Raw genomic sequence first — 25,778 nt, forward strand, 5'->3', positions numbered from 1 at the left:
AAAAGAACGCATGGCGGGCATGATTTCCCGGAAGGGGTTTAGCTGCGCAAAATGGACGCTGATAAATCTCATCGCGTCGAGGGAAAATGTCCTACGCATACTATCTGCCCGAAAAAGAAAAAAAAATACAGGTGAAGTAATAGCAAGCAGCAGTGGGATCGAAAATGTTATCGACCGGTATGATCGAAAAAAATGCAGGCGTCATTACAGCCCTGTGTGGCTTCCCGGCTCTGGTGACCGGCAGAAGTATCCCAAGTTAATCTGGGACGACAACTAACGTCGATAAAACTTACAAAGAAAATGGCGCGTTCGGGTTCGTGATGGAACGGGCGTATCTACCTTGGCTCTTTCCCTATCTGAAAACTCGGGCGCCGTGTTTAAACAGGGTGCTAACGACCGCCTAAATACCTGTCGCGGCGGAGGAACAGATAAGGAAAATCTCCCCCGTCGTGCGGCTGGAGTCTCTACGCCGCTATCTTTATTATTATTTTCTCTTTTTACTTATGACACTGTCAAAGGCATTCAGTAGATCACGTGCCAAAGTCAGGCTGGTTTACTTGCTTAAAAAAAAGCCGGAAACAAAAAAAAAAAAAAACCGTGTGGAGAACAGGAAGCAATATCGATGTCTGAGGCCCATTTTGTATTGCCAAAGGAGCGTCATTAGCAACGCATAAAGGTTTCTAGTCTGCTATCGACGGACGGTGTTCTTTCAGATGCACACGCCATAAATTCTGCGTGGCCCTCCCACAGAGTGTGCGTTGTTTGCACAGGCACTGATGGCGCCAAAATACAAACAAAAGAAAATCCGACTGGAAGATGCAACCTCCCGGCTATGTCACTTCGTTCTTCTTGCTCTTTTTTTCCCGTGGATGAATTTGCACTTTCAATGCACAGAGATAAAGCTTCAGGAACAAAAAAAAAATATGGCGAGATTGAGAGACACTCTCATTGATGCAACACTAAAATAGGCCAAGAAAAAGAGACGTGCGGGGTGTGAATCTAATTTGTTCTCTTTAGCGTCAGCTGGCACAGCCTCCACACAGCAGCCGAAAAAGAGGAGGGTAGAGAGAAATAAAGAAATATAGAGAGAGGGAGAGAGAGAGAGAAAGTGAGAGAGAGAAAAGAAGAAAGAGATACAAACATAGACAGAGAAAAGAGAGAGAGAGAGAGAGAGAGAGAGAGAGAGAGAGAGAGAGAGAGAAAGAAAGAAAGAAAGAAAGAAAGAAAGAAAGAAAGAAAGAAAGAAAGAAAGAAAGAAAGAAAGAAAGGGAGAGAGATACAAACATAGACAGAGAAAGAGAAAAACACAGAAAAACGGTAATGTTTCTTTCTGTTGTCTGCTTTTTCCACATGAGATGGATGCTAGCGAAGTAAAGTCTGCAATCAGCTAAATCCAAGGAAAGAAGAACCGCGGCAAGGAACATCCAAGGCGGCGAGAAATGTCACGGAGGGTGGAAAAGTCATTTCAAGAATGGGCAACAACACCCGTTTGAAAATATCAAGAGCCCCCATCCTTCCTTTCAGAGTTCCCGCGTTTTCTTTTTTCCCTCCGTTTCAGGTCGTTACAGCCTCCTCCTGTTCGTCCTTGTTTTTTTGTCTTCGTTTTCTTTCTAGAATGACTTTACGTGGAACTTTTTTTCACGCCGCGTGTCACATCAACACAGCACGCTGCAATTGCTCCAGTAATTCGCCATGAGGCTTTCCGCATTCCGCGGACCCTTGGTCCCTGAAAAGCCCGACAGAAAAGTGAGCGAGTTCGAGCGTCGGAACGGTCACTTTATTCGCATTTTCCGCTTCCACATCTCGCGACACAATGGCGAGTAGGCGATTTAGCACGGCGTCAAAGCACTCTGCTTTTCGACAAAAGTCCCCCTTGCTTCTTCCCTTCTCCCCCCCCCTCTCTTCCTCTTTCGCTTTCTCTGTCTCTCTCCCTCTCTCTCTGAACACCCAGTCTGCATTCAGTACGCGTCAACGTTTTGTGAACGTCTTGAACCACGCCGCGAGTTCTGGGCGTAAGAAAAGAATGGTTATCCGACCCGTGCTGCAACACAGGATTTCATACGGCGGTGGATACTTCGGTGCTCATAGACGCGATACGGCATCGTGCATTTGAGCGAGTATTGTTTGACTAAAGTAAACCTGTTCTGTGCACTTAATATTGCTCGCCACGTGTTAGTCCTGCTTCAATATGCTGCAAACCGAGCTCCGGTGGCTCGTCAGGGAAATAAAAAGGAATAAACCAATACTATTTTGAAGCACGTCGCGCTTTTGGGTGTGCGTCTTCAGGGGAGATCCTAATGCGTGATGCACTCCTTTCTTTTGAATCTCCTCCTGGGTTCACGGATTCATGGTAAAAAGCTAACAACAAAAACAGACGAACATTTATTTAAAGGGATGGCTCAAGGCCGCATGGGCAAGGAGAGGGAGGGGAGAATAAGGCCTCAATAGTGTCCCAACATGGAGGAGTCAAGAAGCTAATGCGCCACCTGATACTTTGAGGCTATTCCCCTCGAGGTAAAAAAACACATTCAACGCATGAACAACCTTATTTTGAAGACCCGCATCAGGCCATGGTCCTAGTAAATGTGCTAAACTCATCACACGATGGTTATCTAACGGCAGTTTGTTGTAGAGTGCTCGTCTTTGCCGGGAATATAATGGGCGGTCTAACATCATGTGGGAAACGTCTTCCTCGGGCGCTCCGCATGCGCAACATGGTGAGTTTGCACAGCTAATTTTGGACAGAAAGGAAATGGTATAGGCAACGCCCAATCGCATACGATGGAACAGAGTTTCCACATTTCGGGGCAGCTCCACATTGGGTCGGAACTGTAAGGCTGGGTCTCTTGCGCACAGCAATGACCGCTTCGTGTCCTCTACTAGAAATCACGAAAATTATCGTGAAGAGTTGATTTGTACGGCCGGGTCTATGACCCTTAATTGGTGAAGTGGAGTAGCCGGGCGCACATTCGCTCCCAACCTCTCCAATCAATAAACCATTTAAACCACCACCTTTCTTCTGATGTTTCTTTGTTCCCGTACCGTCCATTTCCATCTCTCAGCGTAAAATTATTCTAGCCACAATCATGCAATGGCTAGATCCTGATTTTAAACGAGGAGACATCCTTTTAAGCGAGGCAAGCCCAGGAAAAGACTTTTAGCGCCAATTTGAACTTCAAGTTGAGCCAAGGTCAAATCAGCGCCTCGTGCGTTTGTGCGGTGAAAGCGTCGAATTGCTTGTTCGTTTCGACCGGCTATATACCGATGGTGCCGTTCTCCCAAGCGCCTCCCGCTTGTGCCGTGGTGGCGTGACTTACCAACGACAGCGAGCGAGATGTTGAGGCTCATCTTAGGCTCGGTGGAGACCTGGCACTCGTAGACGCCGGCGTCCCACTTCTGCGTGTAGCGAATCTCGAGCGTCCAGTCCTCGGAGCCCTCCAAATGGATCGAGTGGAAGCGCTGGTCAGACGTGTACGTGTACGTGCCCACGGTCAGGATGTGCAGGTCGCGCTGGCGCACCCACGACACCTGCATGAGGAGGAGCAGAAAAACGCACCGCAGTGAATATAAGGGGAGCTGTGCATTCATAAATGTTCGCTAGGATATAGTTGAAGAAGACAATACCAGAACGTTGCAAACAGGGTCTAATCATGCACTGTATATATTTTAAAAAACCTCACTACGCACTGTGGTGAAGAAATAATTAAAGACATGGGACGTCGGACCATTCCGTACTTTTTCCGTTCACAAATAACATTACAAGAAACAACGACACTAACACCCTCTGCGCTCACGATGTTAATCTTACGGCTGCTGTACGGCACTTGCTACGCAGCAATCGAATATCGGAACCATTCGATGAGTTCGCCCTTAGTGGAGGCCTTCGTCCCCTTCAGCTTACTGTGGGGTTTGTTCGAAATGTCGGATTGCGTGTCTCCACAAAATAGAGTTCAATAGGAAGTCATCATCATCATCATCACCAGCCTATCCACGCCCACTGCAGGGCAAAGGCCTCTTCCATTATTCTCCAATTATCCCGGGCATGTGCTAACTACGACCAATTTATCCACGCAAACTTCTTGACCTGATCTGCCCATCTAACTTTCTGCCGCCCCCTGCCACGCTTGCCGTCTCTAGGGATCCACTCTGTTACAGTTAATGAGGAACGGTTATCTTGCCTTCGCATTACATGCCCTGCCCACGCCCATTTCTTCTTCGTAATTTCTACTCATATGTCCTTAACACGCGGTTGTTCCATGACCCACGCAGCTGTCTTCTTATCCATTAATGTTACACCTATAATCTTCCGTGTTATTGCTCGCTGAGTCGCCCTCAATTTAAGTTGAACCCTCTTAGTGAGCCTCCAAGTTTCTGCTCCCATAGGTGAGTACCGGTAAGGTGCAGCTGTCATACACTTTCTTCTTTGGGGACAATGGTAGGCTGCCATACATTATCTGAGAGGTATCTGCCTTTATTCAATCGCATGTGAAAAAAAAAAAGAAGTTACAGAAATAGTTCCAGGTTATAGTATATTCTAACATAATTTATCAAAGGTATGCCGCTGTTTTTTCTTTTTCTGCACACAGCCAGTTAGCCCGGCTCAACCTGAACTGCTGCCGTAAACAAGGCATTAACGACGCTTGCTGCCAACACTGGATACGTCGCCCCAAATCACGACAAAAGCCGTATCTTCACCGCCTCCGGCCTTCCGCTCAAAGGCTCTCTCCCATCCCCGCACACGCACCCGACGAGGCAGAATCGGAGTCGCGGAAGGCTTTGCAGGCAAGCGTTCAGGCGCCGCGCCGCCTGAGGTTCGCGCTGCTTCGGCAAAGGGGGGCTCACGGCAGCGTTCCCAGAACAGGGCCGCTCATTAAGAGCGCAGGAGGACAAAGGAGCTCCTTACCGCGTCGTCACCTCAGTCAGCGCCGCGTTGCGCGTCCCGGAACGGCGAACTGGCAGCGAGTGAAATCTGCCAGAATCTGCACACCATGCACTCCCTCGTTCATATACACTTGCACACACACATGTGTTGGCGTAGTATTTAGCGTGTCGTTAGCCCCCTCGCTCTCTTTTGGGCCATGCGGGAACTTTGAAAGGCGCGAGCAGTGCTCGGACAGTCGTTACGCAGAGTCGACAACTTGTGAGCCCCGCGATTGAACCGCAGCGCGGTGGTTGAAGTCGGAACAAAGTTGAGGGAGTGTACATCGTGAGCGAAAAGGATCGCCCCTCACCCTCGGCGGCTTTTCGCACGAACACCAGTGGACGGGGCGTCTGTTGTTGCGTGCATTTTGGTGCCCTGATGGTTTTACCAGCCCCAGGCTACTAAAATGCGAGTTTTACATGCTCCCGCCATTTCTTTCCCGCGTGCTCAACCCCACCGGCTTGCTAGACGTCATTAGCGCAATCTTCCATGCAAGGGAAGCGGGGGAACGGTGAATTAAGGCGAGGGTGGGGAGGCTGGGAGAGATTTCTGTGCTGGCTTATCTCGATCGCAAATTCGTCGTATTCCACGTCATCATCTTCTTTCCTATTCCCTCTGTGCAGCGAGGGTATTCATAACGGGGTGACGTTCGCTTTCGGTTGCGGTAAGATGTAGCCAGGGGGAGCAGCCACGGTCTTAATTATACCTTAGACCAACTAATCCATGTACGCGACATCGTAAGCGTGACTCAAAGCTCACACGGTTCCTTCTTTGCGCCTACGTGGTCTACTTTGCCTAACCCTGACACAGCCCGGGCACATTGCTGGGCAGAATGGAGGGAAGTTGACAAATGATGTTGTGCAACCCGTTTGGATTGAATTAAGAGATTCAGGCGTACTCAAACTGTGTACTGTTATTTATTTAGTTTATTATTTCGTGAAGGCTAGTTGTGGTTCCTGCAAAGTTTTGCTGCCCCAGGAGTGTGTAATTTAGAAGCCTTCAGCCTTTCATTTCAAACCATTCCGCCCGCCCATGCCATAAGTTCTACTTACGGAATACCCACTCAACTTTTTTCCCACCACTTATTTTGCAGTCTGGGATACTGGTTATTTCCCCAGTTTACGGAGCGAGTTACGACAATGTTAGCAGCGCTCCTTTCCGGGTTTCTTTTTATTTGAAAGGGGGGCTCTAGATGAACCAGCCATGTCAGGCTGCTCAATGCGGTGTAATTGGTTACATAGTTTTAATCAGCACCTGTTACAACGTATGGCGCCCCACATCTGAACAAGACTCCTATAGAAGCTCCGACGCACTCCCTTTACGATGTTCACCAGAAGCAAATTCTTTCAGCAATTGGAAAGGTTTGCGCTGGTTCACTGAAGATGTTTACACCACTTAGAGTTGAATCGTGTTGATGCCATATTTTTTTTCTATGACCTCTACCCAACCCTCCATTTGTCATGCTTTCAGCAACATATAACATCTCCTGTGCACGTGCTTACATGTTTACGCCTCTCATCAGCAAGGGCCCATAAGCGAAATCGCTGCTTCGCGCGAATAATACCTCCGTGGAAGATTTTAGCTCTATAGATGGACTCTGATGATTATCTTGGTTAGGGACTAGGGCGATTACTCAACACGTCTCTCCTATGAACCCTTGTCAATCCAATGAGCCTTGTAAATCCTTCGGGCCCTAATGCGTCAATGCGTACTTCTGTATGGATATTCGTGGACGTATGTGTAGATGAGCTTTCAACGTCGGATATTATGTATTTCCTAGTCTGAGCAAAATTTGCCTATTTGTACACACCTATATGACATCACCATCCTCATTATGTCTCGCTAAGCAGAAGCACTATCCCGCACACCTATGGCTTGTCTCGACTCAAGAGAGCCCCAGTGGAGGATAATGCAATAAGAGCGCATATCTTCCGCTGTTTCTTTCCCAATGTGCACTCCTTATTTGTCTGGCAACTGATCCATAAGCACTAAACAACAAACAAATACTCAAAATGAACCAAGAACTTGTCCACGCGGACGCTGAACGAATTCTACAACGCCTGTTCTGGGTATATCGACCAATGCTGGTATGTTAGTCCTATCATTTAGGCCGTTTCAGTTTGCAAGCATTCATAGCATCCGATCAGCGGCTTGAGTTTCAATCAATCAATCAATCAATCAGTCAATCAATCAATCAATCAATCAATCAATCAATCAATCAATCAATCAATCAATCAATCAATCAATCAATCAATCAATCAATCAATCAATCAAAAAATCAATCAAAAATCAATCAAGCAATTATTAATTAATTAATTATTAAGTTTTATTTGGTATCGACAACAACAACAACAACAACAACAACACAGATACCAGGGGCACATACAATTTGCCCTTCCCTCCACTGCTACTCGTGTTATTCTTTTTTTATCTCGCATAAGCGTGCAAGAACCCCCTCTTCAAAAAATATCCACGTATCAAACAGAAATCTGAAAGGATATTTAATTGCGCTCGTCAAATCCGCTTGTTACCAGTCAAGTGTCTACGTAATGAAACCGTAGAGTGGGCAGATGAGTACGTAACCAATGTCGTTACTCCAACCTCGCATAACAAAAACAGCAGTTTCTGTTAAAATAAACCAAGCGATACGCTTCACCGAGCAGCCCGGCACGTCGACATCCTTTTTAGCGCAAGTAACCGTTATACGGATCGCTTTCGGCTGCTCATTTTCCGGGCGCGCATCAGCTTACCGTCACGTCCGTCATGCCCAAATGCGGACGCAATAAATCCGTGGTGCACGCGGGCACAAAGCGTGCCTACAATTCGTTCGTCATCCCCTGCTTGCGGTGTAATATTCGCCGCTGACAGGCCGGGAGCAGTCCAATGTCGGCGCTAAAGGCAGCACGTATGTAGAGGGCGAGCAGGTAATGCGGTGTTTTTGGACAAGTGGGAGGCACTTGAGTATGGTAGCCGCTCATTTTCTTTTACCGTCTGTGTAACTCCCTCGTTTTTCGTTCTCTGTCAGCAACGGAAGGAATGGTGGCAGAGAAGATACTAGGAACGTTTTAGGGAAGCTTCAAATATGCACGTAGCGGTAATCTTGGCAGGTACCAGTTTCCGCGTTAACGATGACGTTCATGGGGAAAATAAATGACCGCACGCTTGCGCTCCAGGGCACGGTGTGGGGGTGATCTGTGCACATAATTGCAGTGCGCTTCGAAGCCCCAACCTGAGTATAGGGCTCAAGCCTCTTGGTTGATAGTTGACAGGTAGGACGAGAGTTTATGGCCATATAAGCGTGAAAGCGGGCGAGCAGTTTCGACATTCTGCCTGTCGTCTTCCTCGTCTTCCGACAGCGCTTCCAGCGCGCTCTCAGTTGCGCTCTGCAGAAAAACAGGATACAGTGCGAAGACGAGAAAATTTTACCATTCCTTCCTAAAGAAAGTCGACATAAATGAGAAAGCTAAACATGCGCCCTACCTTCGCTGGAAGTGCGTCCAATCGATCGTCAAATCGTCAAAGCCAAAATAGTAAACTAAGAACGAACCAACGCGATGATTTTTCGGGCACTAAGTAAACGCATCCACGAAGAATCTAAATGTATTCCAATACGTAGTTTATGAGATAAAGAAATACTTTTCTAGTCTTTTTTGTGATCGATGCGGGTATTGTTTTATCTCGAATCGACGCTCTATCACTATTTTCAGGTAACTGCTTGGACACAATGGAAGCCCGGTTCCAGGCACGCGCCGTGAGTCCGGATTTTTTCGGTCGACCAACCGGTGTACGAGGAAATTCATTAGTTTTCTTTCTGACAGAACCCCACCAGTCCCACTAAGAAAGCTTTCGTTCCAAAACCCTCGATAGGTCTATGATCGTGGAACGTTTTGATACCAGGTCCCCTGCAACATTATTTGCTTCGGTATACAACTATTTGTGACACATCTGTTGTTTGTCTGAATTCACAATACTTTGGCGCTAATTGTAATTTTTAACTGCTTGTACGAAACTTTAGCTGGTCTTCTCGCGAACACCAAGTCAGTCGTAACATTAGACAGCAAATCTTCCAGTGGTGCCCAACTTACAGGCTTCTGGTGTTTTGGCTTAAAGAAAGAAGGACCGTTTCTATTCCCCTCAAATAGAAAAAATACAACACGCATAGTGCACAACATTCTCAATAACAAATTGTATAGCCTGAACGATGCTTGCTGTGTTAGAACGTGGAGAATGCTGGATTTATTTGGAACTATGAAGATACTAGTTATCTGTTTTTATAACCTTGTGTGTCGATAATTCGCACAAACGGCGCTTCTTTAGCCAAGGACTCAGTAACTCCCTTGTCACCGCAGAGATAAAGGAACTTCACGACGTTCTTCTCGCCGCTGTTTTTCGTCATGCTTCAATTGCCTTCTAGAATTATATATGTTGCATATTCCGCTTTAGCAAGGCTGTGGACATAAAAAACGGCCCAGTTACGACGCACGCTCTCAAAGGCTCATGTAGCTACAAGGCCTGTTTTCATTTCGATGGTACAATTTCGACCTGATGCACACCCGCGACGACGCCCACAGAAGACGTATTTTGCGCTATGCGGCACTGCTGCCGGCCAATCGCGTCATGGAACGCGGGTGAACTCCGCCCGGCCCAGGAACCTTCACATATTTCTTGACCCTTCAGTGCCGCCTGAAAGTCATTAGCCAGCCAGTAAGCAATCAAGGAAACTCCGCTTGCGGGCTGATCCTGGTTGAGTTCCCCCAAACAATGTTTCCGGGGGCCTCTCCTCTTCAGGAGTTCCGAGCACCTCCTTCCGCTCCTGGACGACGCGGAAGTTATGCAAGTGCGTTAATCGCGTGCCTTAAATTAGTTGGGTCTACAAGTGGAATTTATAGCGAGTAGCCTAAGATCATTTAGAGTTAAAAAGGCTTTATTTCCGATTTAACGTAAACCCGAAACATCATGTATTAGCGTCAAAGATCTTTAGGCTATTGGCCCAGCACTTTAGGTGTACGCGGTAGGCTGCGGTTCGTCCCGCAGTGGTAGACAGACTGAAAAAAAATAGCAGTGGCTTAGCTCGGCTATGCCAGGATATACGTAGAGTGAGCTAAGGTACAGCTGGTTGTTCTTAGCTTTACTGGTTGTCTAGGATTGACTCGTTTATCATGCTTACTGCTGCTCCAATGACACACACAAAGTATGCGAATTATGTGACATATATATATATATATTTATCAAGCGGCTCCGGCGCAGCGTCACCAATCGCCCCAGAGCTAACCTGGTTCCACAGGCACACGCCGCTGTTGATGCGACGCACGAGCCATCGGTTCCCACCCGGCCACCCCTGGCATGATCATCAAGTGAACCGGACCACCCCGTGCGGAACGGAGGTCGGCGAAGACGCTGGGCGCGTGGGGATGTGAAAGACGCCGGGCAGTGAGCAACGTTCTTTGCGCCGTGTGACATCACTGCTCCGCGCGCATGCACAGCACGGCTCTCCAGGAGCCACGCAAAACTGATGAAGCTCGCCCAGTGTAGCTCATGATGTTCGCTTCCATCTCTTCCTCTTCCCGGATCGTACTATGGAGCTAATGCTAATCAAGCGAGCACATTATTTGCTGGGCAACGCCGCCTTTATAATCATTGTCGGACGCGTGAGCGAAAAATGGCCAAACAGCCACTCTCCTGCTGCTCTCTCCTACCCTTCCCCGCTCCGTAGCCTTTCTACGTGCTTTCACGTCCGCCGGCCAGCTTCGCTTCTCGGAAACTATGAAAAATAGTTTAAAGTTTCTTTAGCGTTCCCCAGGCGGCGCTCCTACGCTTTCTTTTTCACCATGCCTGTCTGTCTGGGTCAGTCGCTGATAAAACCGCCTTTGCCTCGAAGCAAAATCACTTGTGCCCTGCAGGCTGATGCTAGTTTTTGTGCGTTTATCTACTTGAATCGCGGGCCCAAAAATTTTCTGACTGGGCATCCCTCCCTCTGTCCCCTCCGCATTTCGGTCTTGTTTTGTCCCCGCTGTTCGCACTCCGCATTGGCACGCACATTTAAAATTTAGGACGGTACTGTAGAAGCGCCCGGACAGCGTGGCGGGACCCTCAGCTGCTTATCCTTTTGTTTTCTATAATCTTCTGAAATTTACAAGCACGTGATATTTTTTTTGGAAAGTAATAGTAGAAGTGAGTGCCTGAACACAAAATGTGCACGCAATTTTTTCTTCCCTGAATCCTTTAGAGAGAAAAACATCGGTAATATAACGGTTGCACCATCCGAAAATGTCTTTTTTTTCTGTTTGCTATTTGTCTACACGGCAATTATTATGTTCTTACACTGTTTCAGTTCCGCCTACGTCAGTCATCCTGTGAAAAATGCAGCAGGTATGAAGCGAGCGACACGTTGAACGAGATCCCCAGTGCTCCCCAGAACTGTCGCCCCGTCGCGGCTAAGACGTGAACGAAGCGGCTCTTGAAACCCAACAGGCAAGTTGACAGACACACGTCGTAGAACGGGGTGCAGCGTTCGCCCCTACCCCCAATCACCACCCCGGAGCTATGGGAGGCGGCGCTGGGCTGCTCTGACCTGACGACGCAACAAGCCCTGACGGACGGAGCAGCCAAGGTCGGTGAGCAGCTGGGGCTGCTGGCCACCCGCCCCGCCTAACAGGGCCCGATTTTAGTAAAGTGTTCCTCTCTCTCTCTCTCTCTCTCTCTCTCTCTCTCTCTCTCTCTCTCTCTCTCTCTCTCTCTCTCTCTCTCTCTCTCTCTCTCTCTCTCTCTCTCTCTCTCCTCTCTCTCTCTCTCTCTCTCTCTCTCTCTCTCTCTCTCTCTCTCTCTCTCTCTCTCTCGCTCTCTCTCTCTCTCTCTCTCTCTCTCGCTCTCTCTCTCTCTCTCTCTCTCTCTCTCTCTCAGTGAAGTAAGGCGAGATGTCCGCCGGCGCGCGCCACATAGCGAATGAGTGCCTGAACTAGGCGTCCCTACCCTTCCTATGGAAAAGCGTGCTTGGCGGCGTTGCTATGGGTGACAAAATCGGGATGTTTTCTGCAGGCAAAGTTTTGAGGTTTCCGCTGCACGTCGTGCGTTGCTGTGGACGCCGCGGATACTTCAGGATTCACTTGGATGACTGCGTAATTCGAAATCCCTCCGAATAACTTGGGGTGGCGCTGATGTAGACAGCGCAGTCGCAGGTGATGCTTCCGCGTTGCGCGTTGCTGTGGTTGCCAGGACGCGCTGTATGACGGGAGATTAGTACTGTTCAGCACAAAAACAAAATATGCTCTTTTCAGTTTAGTAATTGCGTTCAGTAACCTTAAGCGACTGGCCACATTTTTTTTATAATAGAATAGTATGCTTGCCTGCGCCATTTTCCTGCTGTAGAATTTAGGTGTTTTGTGTTGAAACAAGTGTGAGCGGGCTTCTGATATTGCATTACCTAAAAATATACTGTGCTAAGTGGGACAGTTCTACGTAGTGATAAAATGTGGAGGCCGCATTACTGTGATCTATCACTTCTCTTCGCTCGCTTCTTTGCCATCACAGCAGGCAATTTTTCTCGCCCAAGCCAGTTATCATCAGTAACTGGGGCATCCAGGCGCCAAAAAGGACAAGAGAGCAACCAAGCACACGAAGTGTATCAATTAACAAATGCTCACATACGACAAAAAAATTCCCTTCTTCCGGTATACTCTACACATTATATCGGACAAGATAAACACGAAAAAAAAATTCCCTCTCTTCCCGTAGGGGAACCCCGGGTAGTATGCGAAGCAGCCATGGGGTCGAAATGAGCTGGGAGAAGCGGCGACAGTATATTTCGTTCTAAACGGGAAGGACGAGCCACAGAACGGGGCAGCTTGCAGCAAGCGATCGCTAACATATCTCTTAAATGGCGGGCTGTGGCTGAGTTACCGGTCATGAAGAGTGCGAAATTTCCCGCTGTTCCGGGGCTCTAGCACCGATCATCGCAACTCTCCACTTCACCCCCTTCATCTGCTTTATCTTTTTTTTTTCCGTGCCCAATGGAATTTGTGCCCTCAGAGAGCGAAACTTATCTATACGGGCGGTCTTCTATTGGACGCGTTTCTCCCATTTCGCGTTATCACTGGTGGAATCCCTGCCTGCGACAGTTCCTACGTCTCGACAAGTACTAAAGTGTCCACATCGAGTGGACGCTGTAACTATTGTCGGGCTAAGAAGTTTAGAGCGTGCACAATACCCGCTGGACACCAGAAAAAGAAAAAAAACGAGATACTGTAAAGTATTGTCAAAGAATAGAATTGCAGCGAATTCGCAATCGCCAATTCTCCGAATAAGAGCAGTGGGAATCTACCGGATAACCTTTCAAACATAATGATTCAGCACATCGTTTTATGACTTGCACCTAGGCGTGCAATGTGCAATGGGAGGCGTGCTGCCGTGGTTCGCGCAATCCAACTCCTCAGGGATTACTAGCGGTGCACCAAGTGCGACTATACGAGCGGTATAAGCGGGTTTCACAAACGCTGCTGGCGCCGCGACAGGGTCTACAACCTGCACGCTCGAAAGAGGACGCATAAAAATGCTACAAAGCCCTCGGCCGGTAAGCTGCCGTGGGGGAATCGATTCAGAGGGGAAGGATTTCGGGAATGTACGTGCGGTGTTATTTTTGCCAGAGCCAGGTGTCGATCACTTTTCGCCAATGACGGAAAGCTTGACATGTAAAATTGTATGAGCCTCTTAGTTATTACTATGGGCAGCGTTAAAGTTTTCACTTCACCTTCTGCACTGGCTGTTGCCCTTGACGGGATGCAACAGCTTACGCAAAGCCTGACAACGCAGGTCATTAATATTCCCAGGGGGCTCATTACTCACAGCGCCTGATTACCGTAGTTTCATCTCGCAGTGGAGCAGTATAAGCCGCCAACACCGGGCGATCCGGCTAATTGCGCGCGAGCCATTATCGCACCGATTGCCAGCCGCGCCCTCGACAATAACAGCAGGTTGAACTGCGCAGCGAGCGAAGTAACACAAACACCCTCAACCAAAGGACGCTGATTTCTTGCTCACCGGAGAATAAATTATCCGTGACTTCGATAAAAGCGTCATGCCCGGGGGATAATACGAATAAGAGAGAGAGGCCAAGTGATTCACACAAGAGATAACCGGCTGCCATTCAGGCTGAGCATATCGAAGAAAATTGCGAAATAGCGCGCACGTACTGGATGAATGATCATCCAAATCCAGCTTGAGTTGCAATTGCATCAGAGGGTATAAAAGCCGCGCATGAATTTCCAATGTACGCGTGCTTAGGGGATGTCGCACTCTCTCAGGAAGAAAGTGTAAAACCAACACTGAATGGAGCTCAAAACACGCAGCTATATTATTAGTTAGTGTAGCCAATACTTGTGCCTTTCACATTTTTTTTTTGTTGTTGTTGGCTACGTGGCTTTTCTCGCGTTCAATTTATGCTTATTTCCCCGGTGCGGGTGGTCAGTATCGTTAATTATTAGTTTTGCATCTCTGGCGGCTGGTAGGTCATAAGGCTGTGTGTTTTCGTACACTGTCTCTCCGTTTTTTATGCGAACACTAGAAATAACAACCTTTAGAAGAAGCACTAGTCGCATAGTGCAGTATTAAGTCAGAAAAAAAAGTATGCCGGTGTTGTAAATAAATAGAAAGAACGACCTAACCTGCACCACAGACGTAGAACGAACGTTGGCCAATAAACATCAATCAGGTGATAACTGGTTCACTTCAACTAGTATGAAGAAAATATGAGAAATGTACGAGAAATTTCTCCCGACAGACCGATTGGGAGGCTTCCTTTTAGCCCTTGAGCGGCGCGTGAGCGGCTGCGCCACGTTCATTCCCTGCTACATTGCCTTTGCCTTTTCTTAACTGGAGCACCTACGAAGTCAAATGGCGTGAGTTCCGAGCAAAAATGTTTTATGTCAAGAAAGAACGTCGTTGCACAGAATCCCCGGAAGACAGTCCGGAAGCGCCCCCGTCACTGGTATTACATAGATGGCAAAACAAGTATCGACTTGAAGAATTTACGTCACAGCAACGCAAAACTGACGGCTAATCACTGCTATCATGCGTTCTCATAGCCTATCTCTGCATTTCTGTTATTAACCCGAACGTGGGCAAATCAGGGTCTGGTCATCGTCTCCTGTATTTTTACAATGCCAAACGCATCAGCCCGGACCGGCCAACCAAGCCCTCCCTCTCCTTCTACTCCGGCCACTCTCCCCCAATCGGTAGCCTCCCCAGCGCTTCAATCATGTGACCAGTTCAGCTTGGGGCGACGCGCGGAGGAGAGCTGCAACGTTGGGAAAACATGCTCCGCCCAGGCTCTGAGCTTTCTAGCGCTGGCGCGAGCGCCATTTCTTTGACAATCTCAAACATCGGTTGCCTTGGCAACCAGGCACAAGCCGCTCTCGAAGTCAGTTACGGTTGCGTGATCACGGTTCAGCTCGGGGCCCCATCTCGCGACATGTGGGCACTGCAGGTGTACCATTCACTCCCATTGGAAAGCGCGTGATGCGTTTGGCATTGTAAAAAAATTGGCCGCGTATCTGTTCCTTTCTTTGCAAATGTCGACAAAAGACGATTGTCTTTGCCGACATTTGCCAAGTAAATGCCTCCCTTCGCTTTCCCCCTCACCTCTCATGCTGTTCCTTTTCCGTCGCGCTCCTCTCAAGATAAACTCGCTAAAGTTTTGCTCAAGTCGATTTAAATTTACCGCGTTCCACTCTTCCAGGCCAGGTGCCTCGATGCCAGCGCTGCCGTACGGCGGAGACGCACGTGAATTGAGGCGCCCTACTTCAATGCTTATAATACCGTGCTTCCCTAGTCCACGTGCGTTCCAAGCAGAACGTGCAGCCTATCTAGTGGAACCTTTCGTAACTGTTGCCGCTTCATTTCTTAAAATGTCGCCAGAAGCTATAGTGGCGCGGGCGACCGCAGGCGACGGCAGAGTGAATTTTGTTTCTGCAGTGGATGCAGTATTTCATTCGCAAAAATCAAGCATCTATGATTTTTTTATAAAAGAACACTGCAAATATCACTTGTGTATTATTTTGCTGTCTTATATTTGCGTAATGTGTTGTTCTTGTTCAACAATGTTGACAAGTATGAACATTACACCGGGCTTAGACGGGCAGATTTAGCTGTGACTATATAAGACTATTGCGAAGGCCTTGTTTTACTTTGGCCGGGTGGCTGAATCGGGTCACAGACAGACAGACAGACGAACAGACCAAAATTCCTGGGTTTAAGTAGCCCAAGAAAGACTGTCGTCTTTAAAATACAGGAGGCGATGGTCTGGTTTGACATCTTTTCCTCTTCTGCAGGTGGTTTCTAACAGGTAAGTAGTAAAGCGACGACGAAATTTCTTTTGGCAATCCCGCTTCCTATGAGCCGATTCCAGAGTTACATCGTCTTCCCTCTGCTGCGCCCAAACCACGGTGGCGTGATTGACAGTGCTCTCTCATAATTCGTCGGGTTAAGCGCATCTAACTACCTCCATGCACCCCCCCCCCCCTCCCATTCTGCTCCTGCTGCTGAGATTGACGGCGCCAAGACGAAACGTCGCCAAGAGTTTGCTAGCGAGAAATGTTTTGATTCCCTTTCATGCCTCCTCGTTCTCCTTTCCGGCACTGCGAAGAGCAGCGTCTGCTCGAGGTTACGTGCTCACAGTTTTTGCACCTGTACAGAGTGGCGCGAAATTTCACGCAATCCTATCGTGAAATGATCACCCAGAGTTGGACGAACGCCGTCTGGTCGGGAAAACGCTAGGCAATTACAATGAAAAACTGACTCCAACCGTGCAAGTTTATAAAAACTAATATCTTTCGGCTCCCGTACGGGAGCCCTGTTCACAATTAAATGAGGGGGCGAAAGTGATCCGGCGGCTATGTTGGTTTCAAGATGTGACAGTTGCCGTCATCGCGATTAAGTGCTGAGTTGTAATAAACTTCAAAATACGGATTAGCGCAGATCGAGACAATCGATGGAACAGTAGAGCATGTTCTAGCTACTACAATGAGGCAACGGTACCCAACAGGCACAGTCAGGGCAGCAGGCGTGACCAAGTAAATGTTAACATTAGCCGCAAGGCGCACGCCGCAAGGCCGCTGCACAGAATGGGGTGCGTAACACTTTGATCCACTCGGGTAGCTCACAACGACACTCACAAAAGGAAGCAAAACTCCACCATGGGAAAACATCCTGTAGGGATGACAGTCAATGAATAGAGCGCTCTTCCATGAAACGGCATCTATTCAAGGGTCTAGCTCCCGCCTTCCGGGAAAGTGACAAATGCCCCCCCCCCCCCTCATCTTCGTACAACGGCGCAAAATAGCCATACCCACTGTGCTGTATCGCGAAGCAGCGGAAATCCCTATTTTCTTTTTATTTTCCGAATGAAGATTTAGGCGCAATTTGGGGCTTCTGAGCTGTGTGTATATGGGAACAGTGTGAAGCATCGCATGAAAATCCCCAACATTTTATACTTATACGCACCATCATGCACCAATTATCTCCATTTACGCTAACAGTTACCAATAATGCAGCGCAAGGTCTGCATTATTGTGGAAATGCAGAGCGTTACACAGTTCTGGATGCGGGATGTCGGCAAGGAATGCTAGGCATTAAAATTCTAAGCGATTCTCTAAAGGTTTGCTTAGGGTATTTGAAGCATACAATAAACCAATCGCATAAAGGCCACTTTCATGAGTAGTTGTCATTATGCCTGATGAAACTGGATCTATGAGTTTATTTTCCTTAGCTTTATCTCCCGCCCTGGCGTTCTTGTACACAGCAACATAGGACTTTTGGAAGGGTAGAATGCAGTCGATTGATTGATTGTAGGGTTTAACGCGGAGGCGCGACGCAGGCGATGAGGCGCGCCGTAGTGGAGGGCTCCGGATTAATTTTGACCACCTGGGTATTTTTAACGTACCCTGAAATCTCGAACAAGGCGTTTTTGCTTTTCGCCTCCATCAGAAAAGCGGCCATCGTGGCCGCTTGTGCTCAGCAGCACAACGCCTTAGCCACTGAGCCACCGCTGCGGGTGGTAGAATGAAGTCAATTGAAGGGGAACAACTGTGGCTGGCCAAGGCATAGGACGGTGCGACGTAGGCCCCGTAGCAGCTGGGAGGGCCACATCGTTTCTGCCCCGTAGCAGGTCGAGTCATGCCGGAAGCCGCCTCTCTCGCAGGTTCCCCCTTTATTCTACGCGTAACTGAAGTCGACCGTTTGAAGTAGACGAGATATGTGGGGTTTCAACCACTACTCGCCGACAGCGTGAGTCTCTCCATGCTTAACTTTCTTGTGTTGTTGTTGACTTTCATCTCGCCTTATTTCGGCGGTGGTTCCTAACGCATTTTTAGTTTGGTTTGAAACACATTTTTTAAATTAGAAGAACGCCGGTATTCTTGGTTGAGTACTAAATAATTTATCTAAAATAAGCCTGCGGTTTTTGCGCTATACAACATTGACAATATTGAGCTGTGCCTGCAGTGGCGGCAGTTTAAAAAGTTCTTGCCAATACATATGTCCGGTTCATTCGTTTGTAACAGCAGATATGCTTTTGAAAATGCTAGGCGGCCCCAGAGATTTGAAAACAATTAAAATAAAGAACATTGCCAAAAACATGCTCCAGGAATTCGCCAGAACATGCTTGGAGTACACAAAAAGACGCAAAAACAATGCGTGTCGGTACCTTAACAACATGCAATGCGCGAAATGGCCGCAGCCAATCCGGAGTCTTCTTGTCTGGCGTGTTTCGCACACCAGGCACCCCGGCTATAGAAAATCGGATTGAATGCCGGTACGTTTTAATGTATATGCCCGCTATCGGAGCTGCATTTATCAAGACTTTACAAACTCTCTTTGCTGGTCCAGCCCGAGGTTTGTATCCACCCCGTTAAATCCATACTATGAATTATAACGCAGGCAAAATTAAAAAAAAAATGTCCATAAATAGAGTAAGACTCGAGCGTAATACCTGCAAAAGAATTCATTTGTTGTGAAAAATGAGCGTGCCATGTCTCCGGACAAGCGGTTTGTCATTGTTGCACAACACAAATTGATTCGTGCCGCTCTGCCTACAGTTACGAAAGACGAACGCCTACACCGAACTGGAGACCTCTGCATTCGGGAACTGGAAAAAACAAAAACAATAACAAAACCGAACGAAAAACCGCATGCAGTAGGCGGCTGGACACCCGCCTCGGCGGGATTAGATATAAACCCCGGTCCCATATCGAGAGGGGGTCGGGTATGTTTTGCGAAATACGGGGCCTGTCACGCGACGTGCGGAACCTGCATCTGACCAGCTTATATTTGCGCACGAAATGTCGTTCGAGCCAATCTTGTGAGTGCGCTGTACGCTTTTGGCCAGAGCAGGACAAGGCAAAGCCGGGCAAGGCAAATAGGATGAATGAATGGGCGAAGAACCCAATTTATGACCGTGAACACGCTGTGAACACGGCCCATTCGCCACCCACTCCTTTCGTGCCCAAACCGAAACGAACAGGAACGCGAGTTCGATCAACCCTTTGAATACGCGAATCGAGAAAAAAAAAAGGTGTATCTTTGTAAGCTGCATTTTCACGCAAGAACGACCGAGTACCACGTGTAGCCTGAGATATCGTAAACCTGCGCATAGATCAGAAGGGTCGCCTGTCCCAGGTCAATATACAGATGTGCACACGTGGCACATGCCCATGTAATGTGTCAACCTAAAATTGAAAATTGCCGCCTGCTGGGATCGCCGACATTTCTTTGGGCTTGCACGCAAACTCCGGAGGTTTATTTTCGCGGGAGAGTCATTTTGCAGGTCGTTACGCGGCGTCAGGCATGCTGTTTTGAGAGCAATGAAATTAAACAATGGCTGTATTTAGGCTAGGTCCCATCAGGTTATGTTAGGTTTAGGTTAGGAATGGATTGGGTCTAGCTTAGGTTAGGCATTGTTACGGTACGTTACGTTCAAACATCCATTTTAGGTAGGACATGCTCCGGAACTACTTGCACGCAGACTTGGCCCATCTTCGAATTTCCTGCACTTGACTCCGACCCCAAGAAAATTTCCCCGCATTTCCCCGAGGGGAAGAATGTGAAAGTGCGAATGCAGGAGTTGAATTTGCGCGGTTCGGTAATGTTCGCCAAAGAGAGATCACACACACACACACACACACAACTACACAGAAAGAAAGATGCATTTATTCACAGACACCTATTTGTGTTGTCGTTGTACTTGATTGCTAGAGCGGATCTCAGCTTTGAAATTTCGTGTCAGTACTCCTTTAAGCGGGTGCATTAGCCCTTCTCACGCCCGATTCCTGGCCAATCCCCCACGTGGGTATGTGCCATGCACAGACACCTATTTGTGTTGTCGTTGTACTTGATTGCTAGAGCGGATCTCAGCTTTGAAATTTCGTGTCAGTACTCCTTTAAGCGGGTGCATTAGCCCTTCTCACGCCCGATTCCTGACCAATCTCCCACGTGGGTATGTGCCATGTCAGCGGCCAGGCAGCGCGCGCCCATCTCCCCCCGTTGCCAAGGAAGACGAGGTAATTCCTGGCCAATCCCCTACGTGGGTATGTGCCATGTCAGCGGCCAGGCAGCGCGCGCCCATCTCCCCCCGTTGCCAAGGAAGACGAGGAGCGCGCGCACCCGCAGCTGTTGCTATGTGGACGGACGGCGGTCACCGGAATTCAGGGTCGCTTATAAAGTGCATTCGCACTTAAAAGGTTAATTGCCGATCCTTTTGTTTGTGAAGTTCCACACAAAGAAATATTATTAGGGTATTATGGGCGCGCATTGCGTGCGTTGCAGTGGTTTGTTTCTTTTCTTGTTTTCCAAAAACGTTTATCACATCCACATCACTTTTAGTTGGCAGTTTTAATGTGGGTATTGAGTATCGATCTAATTTTGCATTAGTGTATCTAATTTTACCGCGATATGGCTGAAAGCAAATCACCCTAGTACATTAATACCGACTAATTAGTGTACAATAAGCTACATTTAGGCCTTTACGAGAGAAAAGAAAGTGGTCGTTCCGCCTGTGGTAAAAAAGATAGATGCGTATACAGACCTAATGAACTTTTATGATATGATATCGAGAAGCAGGTGGCGTAGCGTGATATCATGCGAAAAGTTTCATGGAACGAGAAAGCTTCCGCTTGCTCAACCTTTCCCACGCTCGACCGGTATAGTTACCTCCCGAGGCAGGTTTGTATACGCCCACAGCTATGCTTACCTTAGCTAGTCGACCTACTCCCACACGCGTTGAATGCTTTTAACCTATTTTTAACATTATTCCGTCTTCGTTCTTTCTTTCTGTGCGTGGGCTGGCGACCATTTAAGCTGGCGTGGGACGTGTATCATAAGCGGCTTTATTTGCAGAGGAGAGGTGTATGGGTGTTCACTACTTTTAGGTTCCACTGTATTCTGGGGATGGCTCGAACTTTAAGGGGACACAGCGTATATGATCTTTTTCTTCGTTTAAGCTGGATAAGGTCGATAAAAGTTCTGCGTACGTCCGCAGGCATGCATAGGTAATCCGGTTGTTGTTCCAATTACTGGCCAGGGTGAAGGGTCTGCATACCGGACAATGACATTGGAAACGATTTAAGGGGGGCTTATGAGAAATCACCCGTGCGTCTGCATCTGATAACCCCCTCCCTACCCCCCCCCCCCCTCCTTCCCCGCACACGCTCAAATTCGCAAGACTTTATTTTCCCCGAACTTTAAGGACAGACATCGAATGAAAGTTTCAATAACTGGATAGATTTCCCTGCCTATGTTACAATTGTGACCGCACGAATCGTAACAAAAAAAAAAAGAACCTTCCCAGGAAGGGAAACATGAAGCAGGATTTGGAAAAACAAAAACAAAAAAGAACGAAAAGCGCAAACTTTTTTGTACGCACATTGGCGTCTATTGTATCTGCACAAAGCAATGACTCAGCGCGACAATACTAAAGGTATTTAAAAATCCATACATTACCGAAAGCAAAATATATACCCCTAAAACAAAGCCAAGTAAGTAGTTTAAGCACCTTCCGAGGTTACCGGCGTGGACTACATGGCCGTGGGTCCTTTTCATCGCCGGCTTCAGCTGTACTATCAACCAGAGTTACTTGATATAGAAGTTGCGAACCTTCCCATAGGCCCCATGCATCAAAAAGTGGCCCCAGAATTGGTCCACTGTTTTGTATTTTTTTTCGTACAGTGGCGCCATCTGTTGGTGACAAAATCAACTATACAACGTGGTTCGCCACTCGACGACCTGAGCGAGACATTTGGGTGCTTGCGTAAATTCGTTGTGCCAAAGAAGCCCAAGGTGTTGTTCCATCACGCAAGTGTTTTTATATGCATGCGAACCAAGAGTATACATATAGTAAAAAAAGCCGACCGCGTGGTCAGCAAGATGCGTTTTCGCCTGCGCAGTGTCGTCTGCTGCGCGTCGTCTGCGGTCTTCTGGCGGCAAAAAAAAAGCTAAAAATTCGCTTCCACGGCCTTACTTAAGCTTGAAAGGATTATTTAGAGCCACTTAATCAGCTACTGGATTAGTTTTGGCATACGGTGTCGTGTAGGCCGAGTGACAACTGCAAATTTAGTACTTCGGGAAGGCTAATCTTGTGCCCGCGGGTTCCCACAAGCGCCAATCGGTCGAGGCACTTGCGCAGACACAGAAACAACCTCAACAAGAAACCGCAGTTAAGAAAGCAATGAATACCTTCGGAAAGTACAAAAATGAAAAATTATACACCTCTAAAATAAAGCATAAGGTTAAATCATCAGTTTGAACAAATGTTGTTTTTTGGATAGTGCTTGCGGTGGCCGCTGTGGCACTACCATCCGCACGATCCAAAGCAGGGAGGGGTTCCAGGGGCGGGCTGTTTATTAGGACGGAGTTTCCCAACTGCCTACATCGAAGAGCTGTGCTTTCAACTGCTATTTGCACTTCCACAAGAGTGGGTATCATTGTTTATTTCACACTGCTCAGGCCTATTTTACATGTAATCGGTGTAAGGAAAAGGATAAGCTGAATGTAATAGCGTAACATCCTGAGAAAGCTTAGCCACATTTAAACACTGCTGTGAGCTGTACATAATACGTCAGCGACTGGTACTTCGCATTGCAGATTCTCAAGTAGAACTGATTGATTGATTGATTGTAGGGTTTAACGCGCCGACGCAACGCAGGCGATGAGGCGCGCCGTAGTGGAGGGCTCCGGATTAATTTCGACCACCTGGGGATCTTTAACGTGCGCCGAAATCTCGTACACACGGGCGTTTTTGCTTTTCGCCTCCATCAGAAAAGCGGCCGCCGCGGCCGGGAATCGAACCCGCGACTTCGTGCTCAACAGCGCAACGCCTTAGCCACTGAACCACCGCGGCGGGTCTCAAGTAGAACTAATATACACTTCAAGTGACTTCACTCCTCATAAACTGTATCAGTGTTTGCAGCGCCGTTGAACAAAAGAGCTTGTCCACTGGATTGGCGGACAACGTTCTGCGAATTATTATTCATGTCTCCTAGCGGTGGTCCAATTCAAGTGCACGTTAGAGTAATGATTGTGCTTTCTCCACAGCAAATAAAATACTCCATACATATCACACTTCCCACTCTTGGGTTTTTCACTTGCTTTATAAAAGCGCAACTCATATAAAATGCCTCTGTAAGCAGCGGCACATTAATGGTTTACTCATGACGTCACACTTCCGATTTAGAGCACTTTCGCTGAGATAGGAACAGTCCGAATGGTGGCTAAACGAATGCTACCGCATTTAAACACGCTTCCTCCAGAATTTTGCTCAACGCGCCAAACAGCCAGACAAATTCCATCTAAATGATCGCAAAAAGCAAAAAGACGGCTCCTCAAAATAGAGCATCGACGGTGCTCCCGTTTCTCGGGGTCCTTTTTCATGCGGCGGGGCACGCATAAATGGCAGTTGCAGCAGCGTCACCGTAGATGGGCCTCTCTAAATTCAGCATTTCAAGGAAAAGGCCCCGCATCCCCAACGAGCGGAAAACAGAAGGGGTGAGTTGGACGAAGGAGTCGAATAAAGAAGGGGGCAGCAAAATGGGGAGACCGAGAGGAATCTGGGAGGGGAAAGAAAATCTCTCAGCAAAACAAAAAAAGATGAAAAAAGGAGCACAGCTGGCTGTTTTATGAAAACCAAATTCACACGCAGAAAATATCCGGAGTACCATAGAATGGAGAGAAGAAAAAAAACGCTAGGACTGTAGGTATGGATGAGCAGAGAAGGGAAAAAGACGTCTCATAACGAACAGAATGGGGAGACGAAGAGGGCGAGAGCGTCGTCGCAAGCGGCGGGGGCACCGGGCGTGGTGGTGTGGGCGGGATGGCTGGAAAGGCGCAGTCTGGAGATAGCAAGCGTGCCACGAGAATCGGGTCCGTCATTTCCGGGCCGCGATAACGCGGTTATGGATGAAGCCGCGCCCGAAGCGTGGCCTTGCGGTCCACGAGAGGACGCCGCCTTTGCCAAGGCTGCGGTTCTCCCGACCGGCGTAGATGCGGCGGTTGGCGTCGTCGTATGGCTTCCGTGTCTCATCAGCCACAAAGCGGCGCGTGCACTTCTGCTGTTCCCGCAAAAGGAGCAGAAACAATGGTGGGGGCCTTTAGAGTAACGGACCCGGGCGCTTTATGGATGCCTGAAAAAAGGGGCGTGCGCAGAAACGAAGCGCGGAAACCAAAAGTTGTCGGTAGGTGACCGCTCTGCTTCTTTATGACCCGAAAACGCTCTTGCGCGGAACTGGGCATCTCGGTACTGTATCGGTAATGCTGTGCGCAGTCACTAGCGTTGCGAAAAGGGAGCTCATATTCGGGTGAATTTTACCTCGGAGAGTTAGCATTCTATGCAGTCTACTTCCCTGCAATTCCTGCGCCTTGGGAAACCAAGCCCGTTCCCATTAATGAAATTGACTAACATCTAAATTCCATTCACTAAATTCCGTAACCCAGAGAACTGGATGTTCGTAGTAAAAACCTGAGCAAGAATTCAAGCAATGAAACAGATTGATAGAGAGAAATCGCGAGAGAGAAACGTTTATTAAAACAATACGTTAAGGGCAGGGGAGCGTTAAAAAGATGCAATGCCGTGTAACGACACGCGCACGTGCAGGCACGCACGCGCGCACGCATGCACTCTATCTCTCTCTCCTTTCCTTAAATAAAAGGTAACGAACAAATAACCCCTCATGCACTCCTGTAATGTAGCCTCTTGGCAGGGTTGGCAGGTCTGGAGATTTCTCGCCAAACTGGCGACTTTTACAGACAGAATTTGTGACTTTGTATATCTCCAGGCAATTGCGACGGCCCGCTTTCACCAAAAAGTGCCCCATATAACCTTTCAGTGTATTTCAGTCGTCGAAACGAATTGGACAACCAGAACGGAACAAACTTGAAAGCAGATGACGATGACCTGGCTAAGTTTAGTATAGGTCCCAACAAATCAGTCACTGAAACACACCGCCGTACAGTGCTGTTACTGGCACAAATCGCAGTTTGCTTTGATCTTTTTAATATCCGGCTCCTGATGTGGTATGGACAGCGTCAAATCCTTCAAACAAGGCTGCCGGTTTAAATCCTAATGCTTCAGGATTTACGGGAGCTTGAGATTTCATGCAGAGTATTGGGAAGTGTGCATGTCGATGTAAAAAATTGGCCGCGAATGGCTCATTTTGCCAAAAATGTCAACGAAACACGATAGTCTCTGTGGACATTTGCCAAGTAAATGCCTCCCTTTGTTTTCCCGCTCACTTCTCGTGTACCTCTTCCGTCGCGCTCCTCCTAAGGTAAACACGCTAGAGGTTCGCTCAAGCCAATTTAAATTTACCGCGTTCCACACCAC

General features: G+C 48.0%; 1 protein-coding gene across 1 annotated transcript in view; it reads right to left on the reverse strand.

Annotated features, from left to right (window-relative positions):
- Positions 1–25,778, reverse strand: part of LOC144169864 (immunoglobulin superfamily member 10-like) — a 275,080-nt gene that overhangs the window by 12,251 nt on the left and 237,051 nt on the right. The window contains exon 3 of the mRNA XM_077699262.1: positions 3,318–3,528. Within this exon, the coding sequence (XP_077555388.1) occupies positions 3,318–3,528 (211 nt within the window). The remainder of the gene's footprint in view (positions 1–3,317; positions 3,529–25,778) is intronic.

The sequence above is a fragment of the Haemaphysalis longicornis genome, unplaced genomic scaffold (assembly GCF_048455015.1).
Source record: "Haemaphysalis longicornis isolate Haplotype H1 unplaced genomic scaffold, Haemaphysalis longicornis Haplotype H1 scaffold_2, whole genome shotgun sequence".
NCBI lineage: Eukaryota > Metazoa > Arthropoda > Arachnida > Ixodida > Ixodidae > Haemaphysalis > Haemaphysalis longicornis.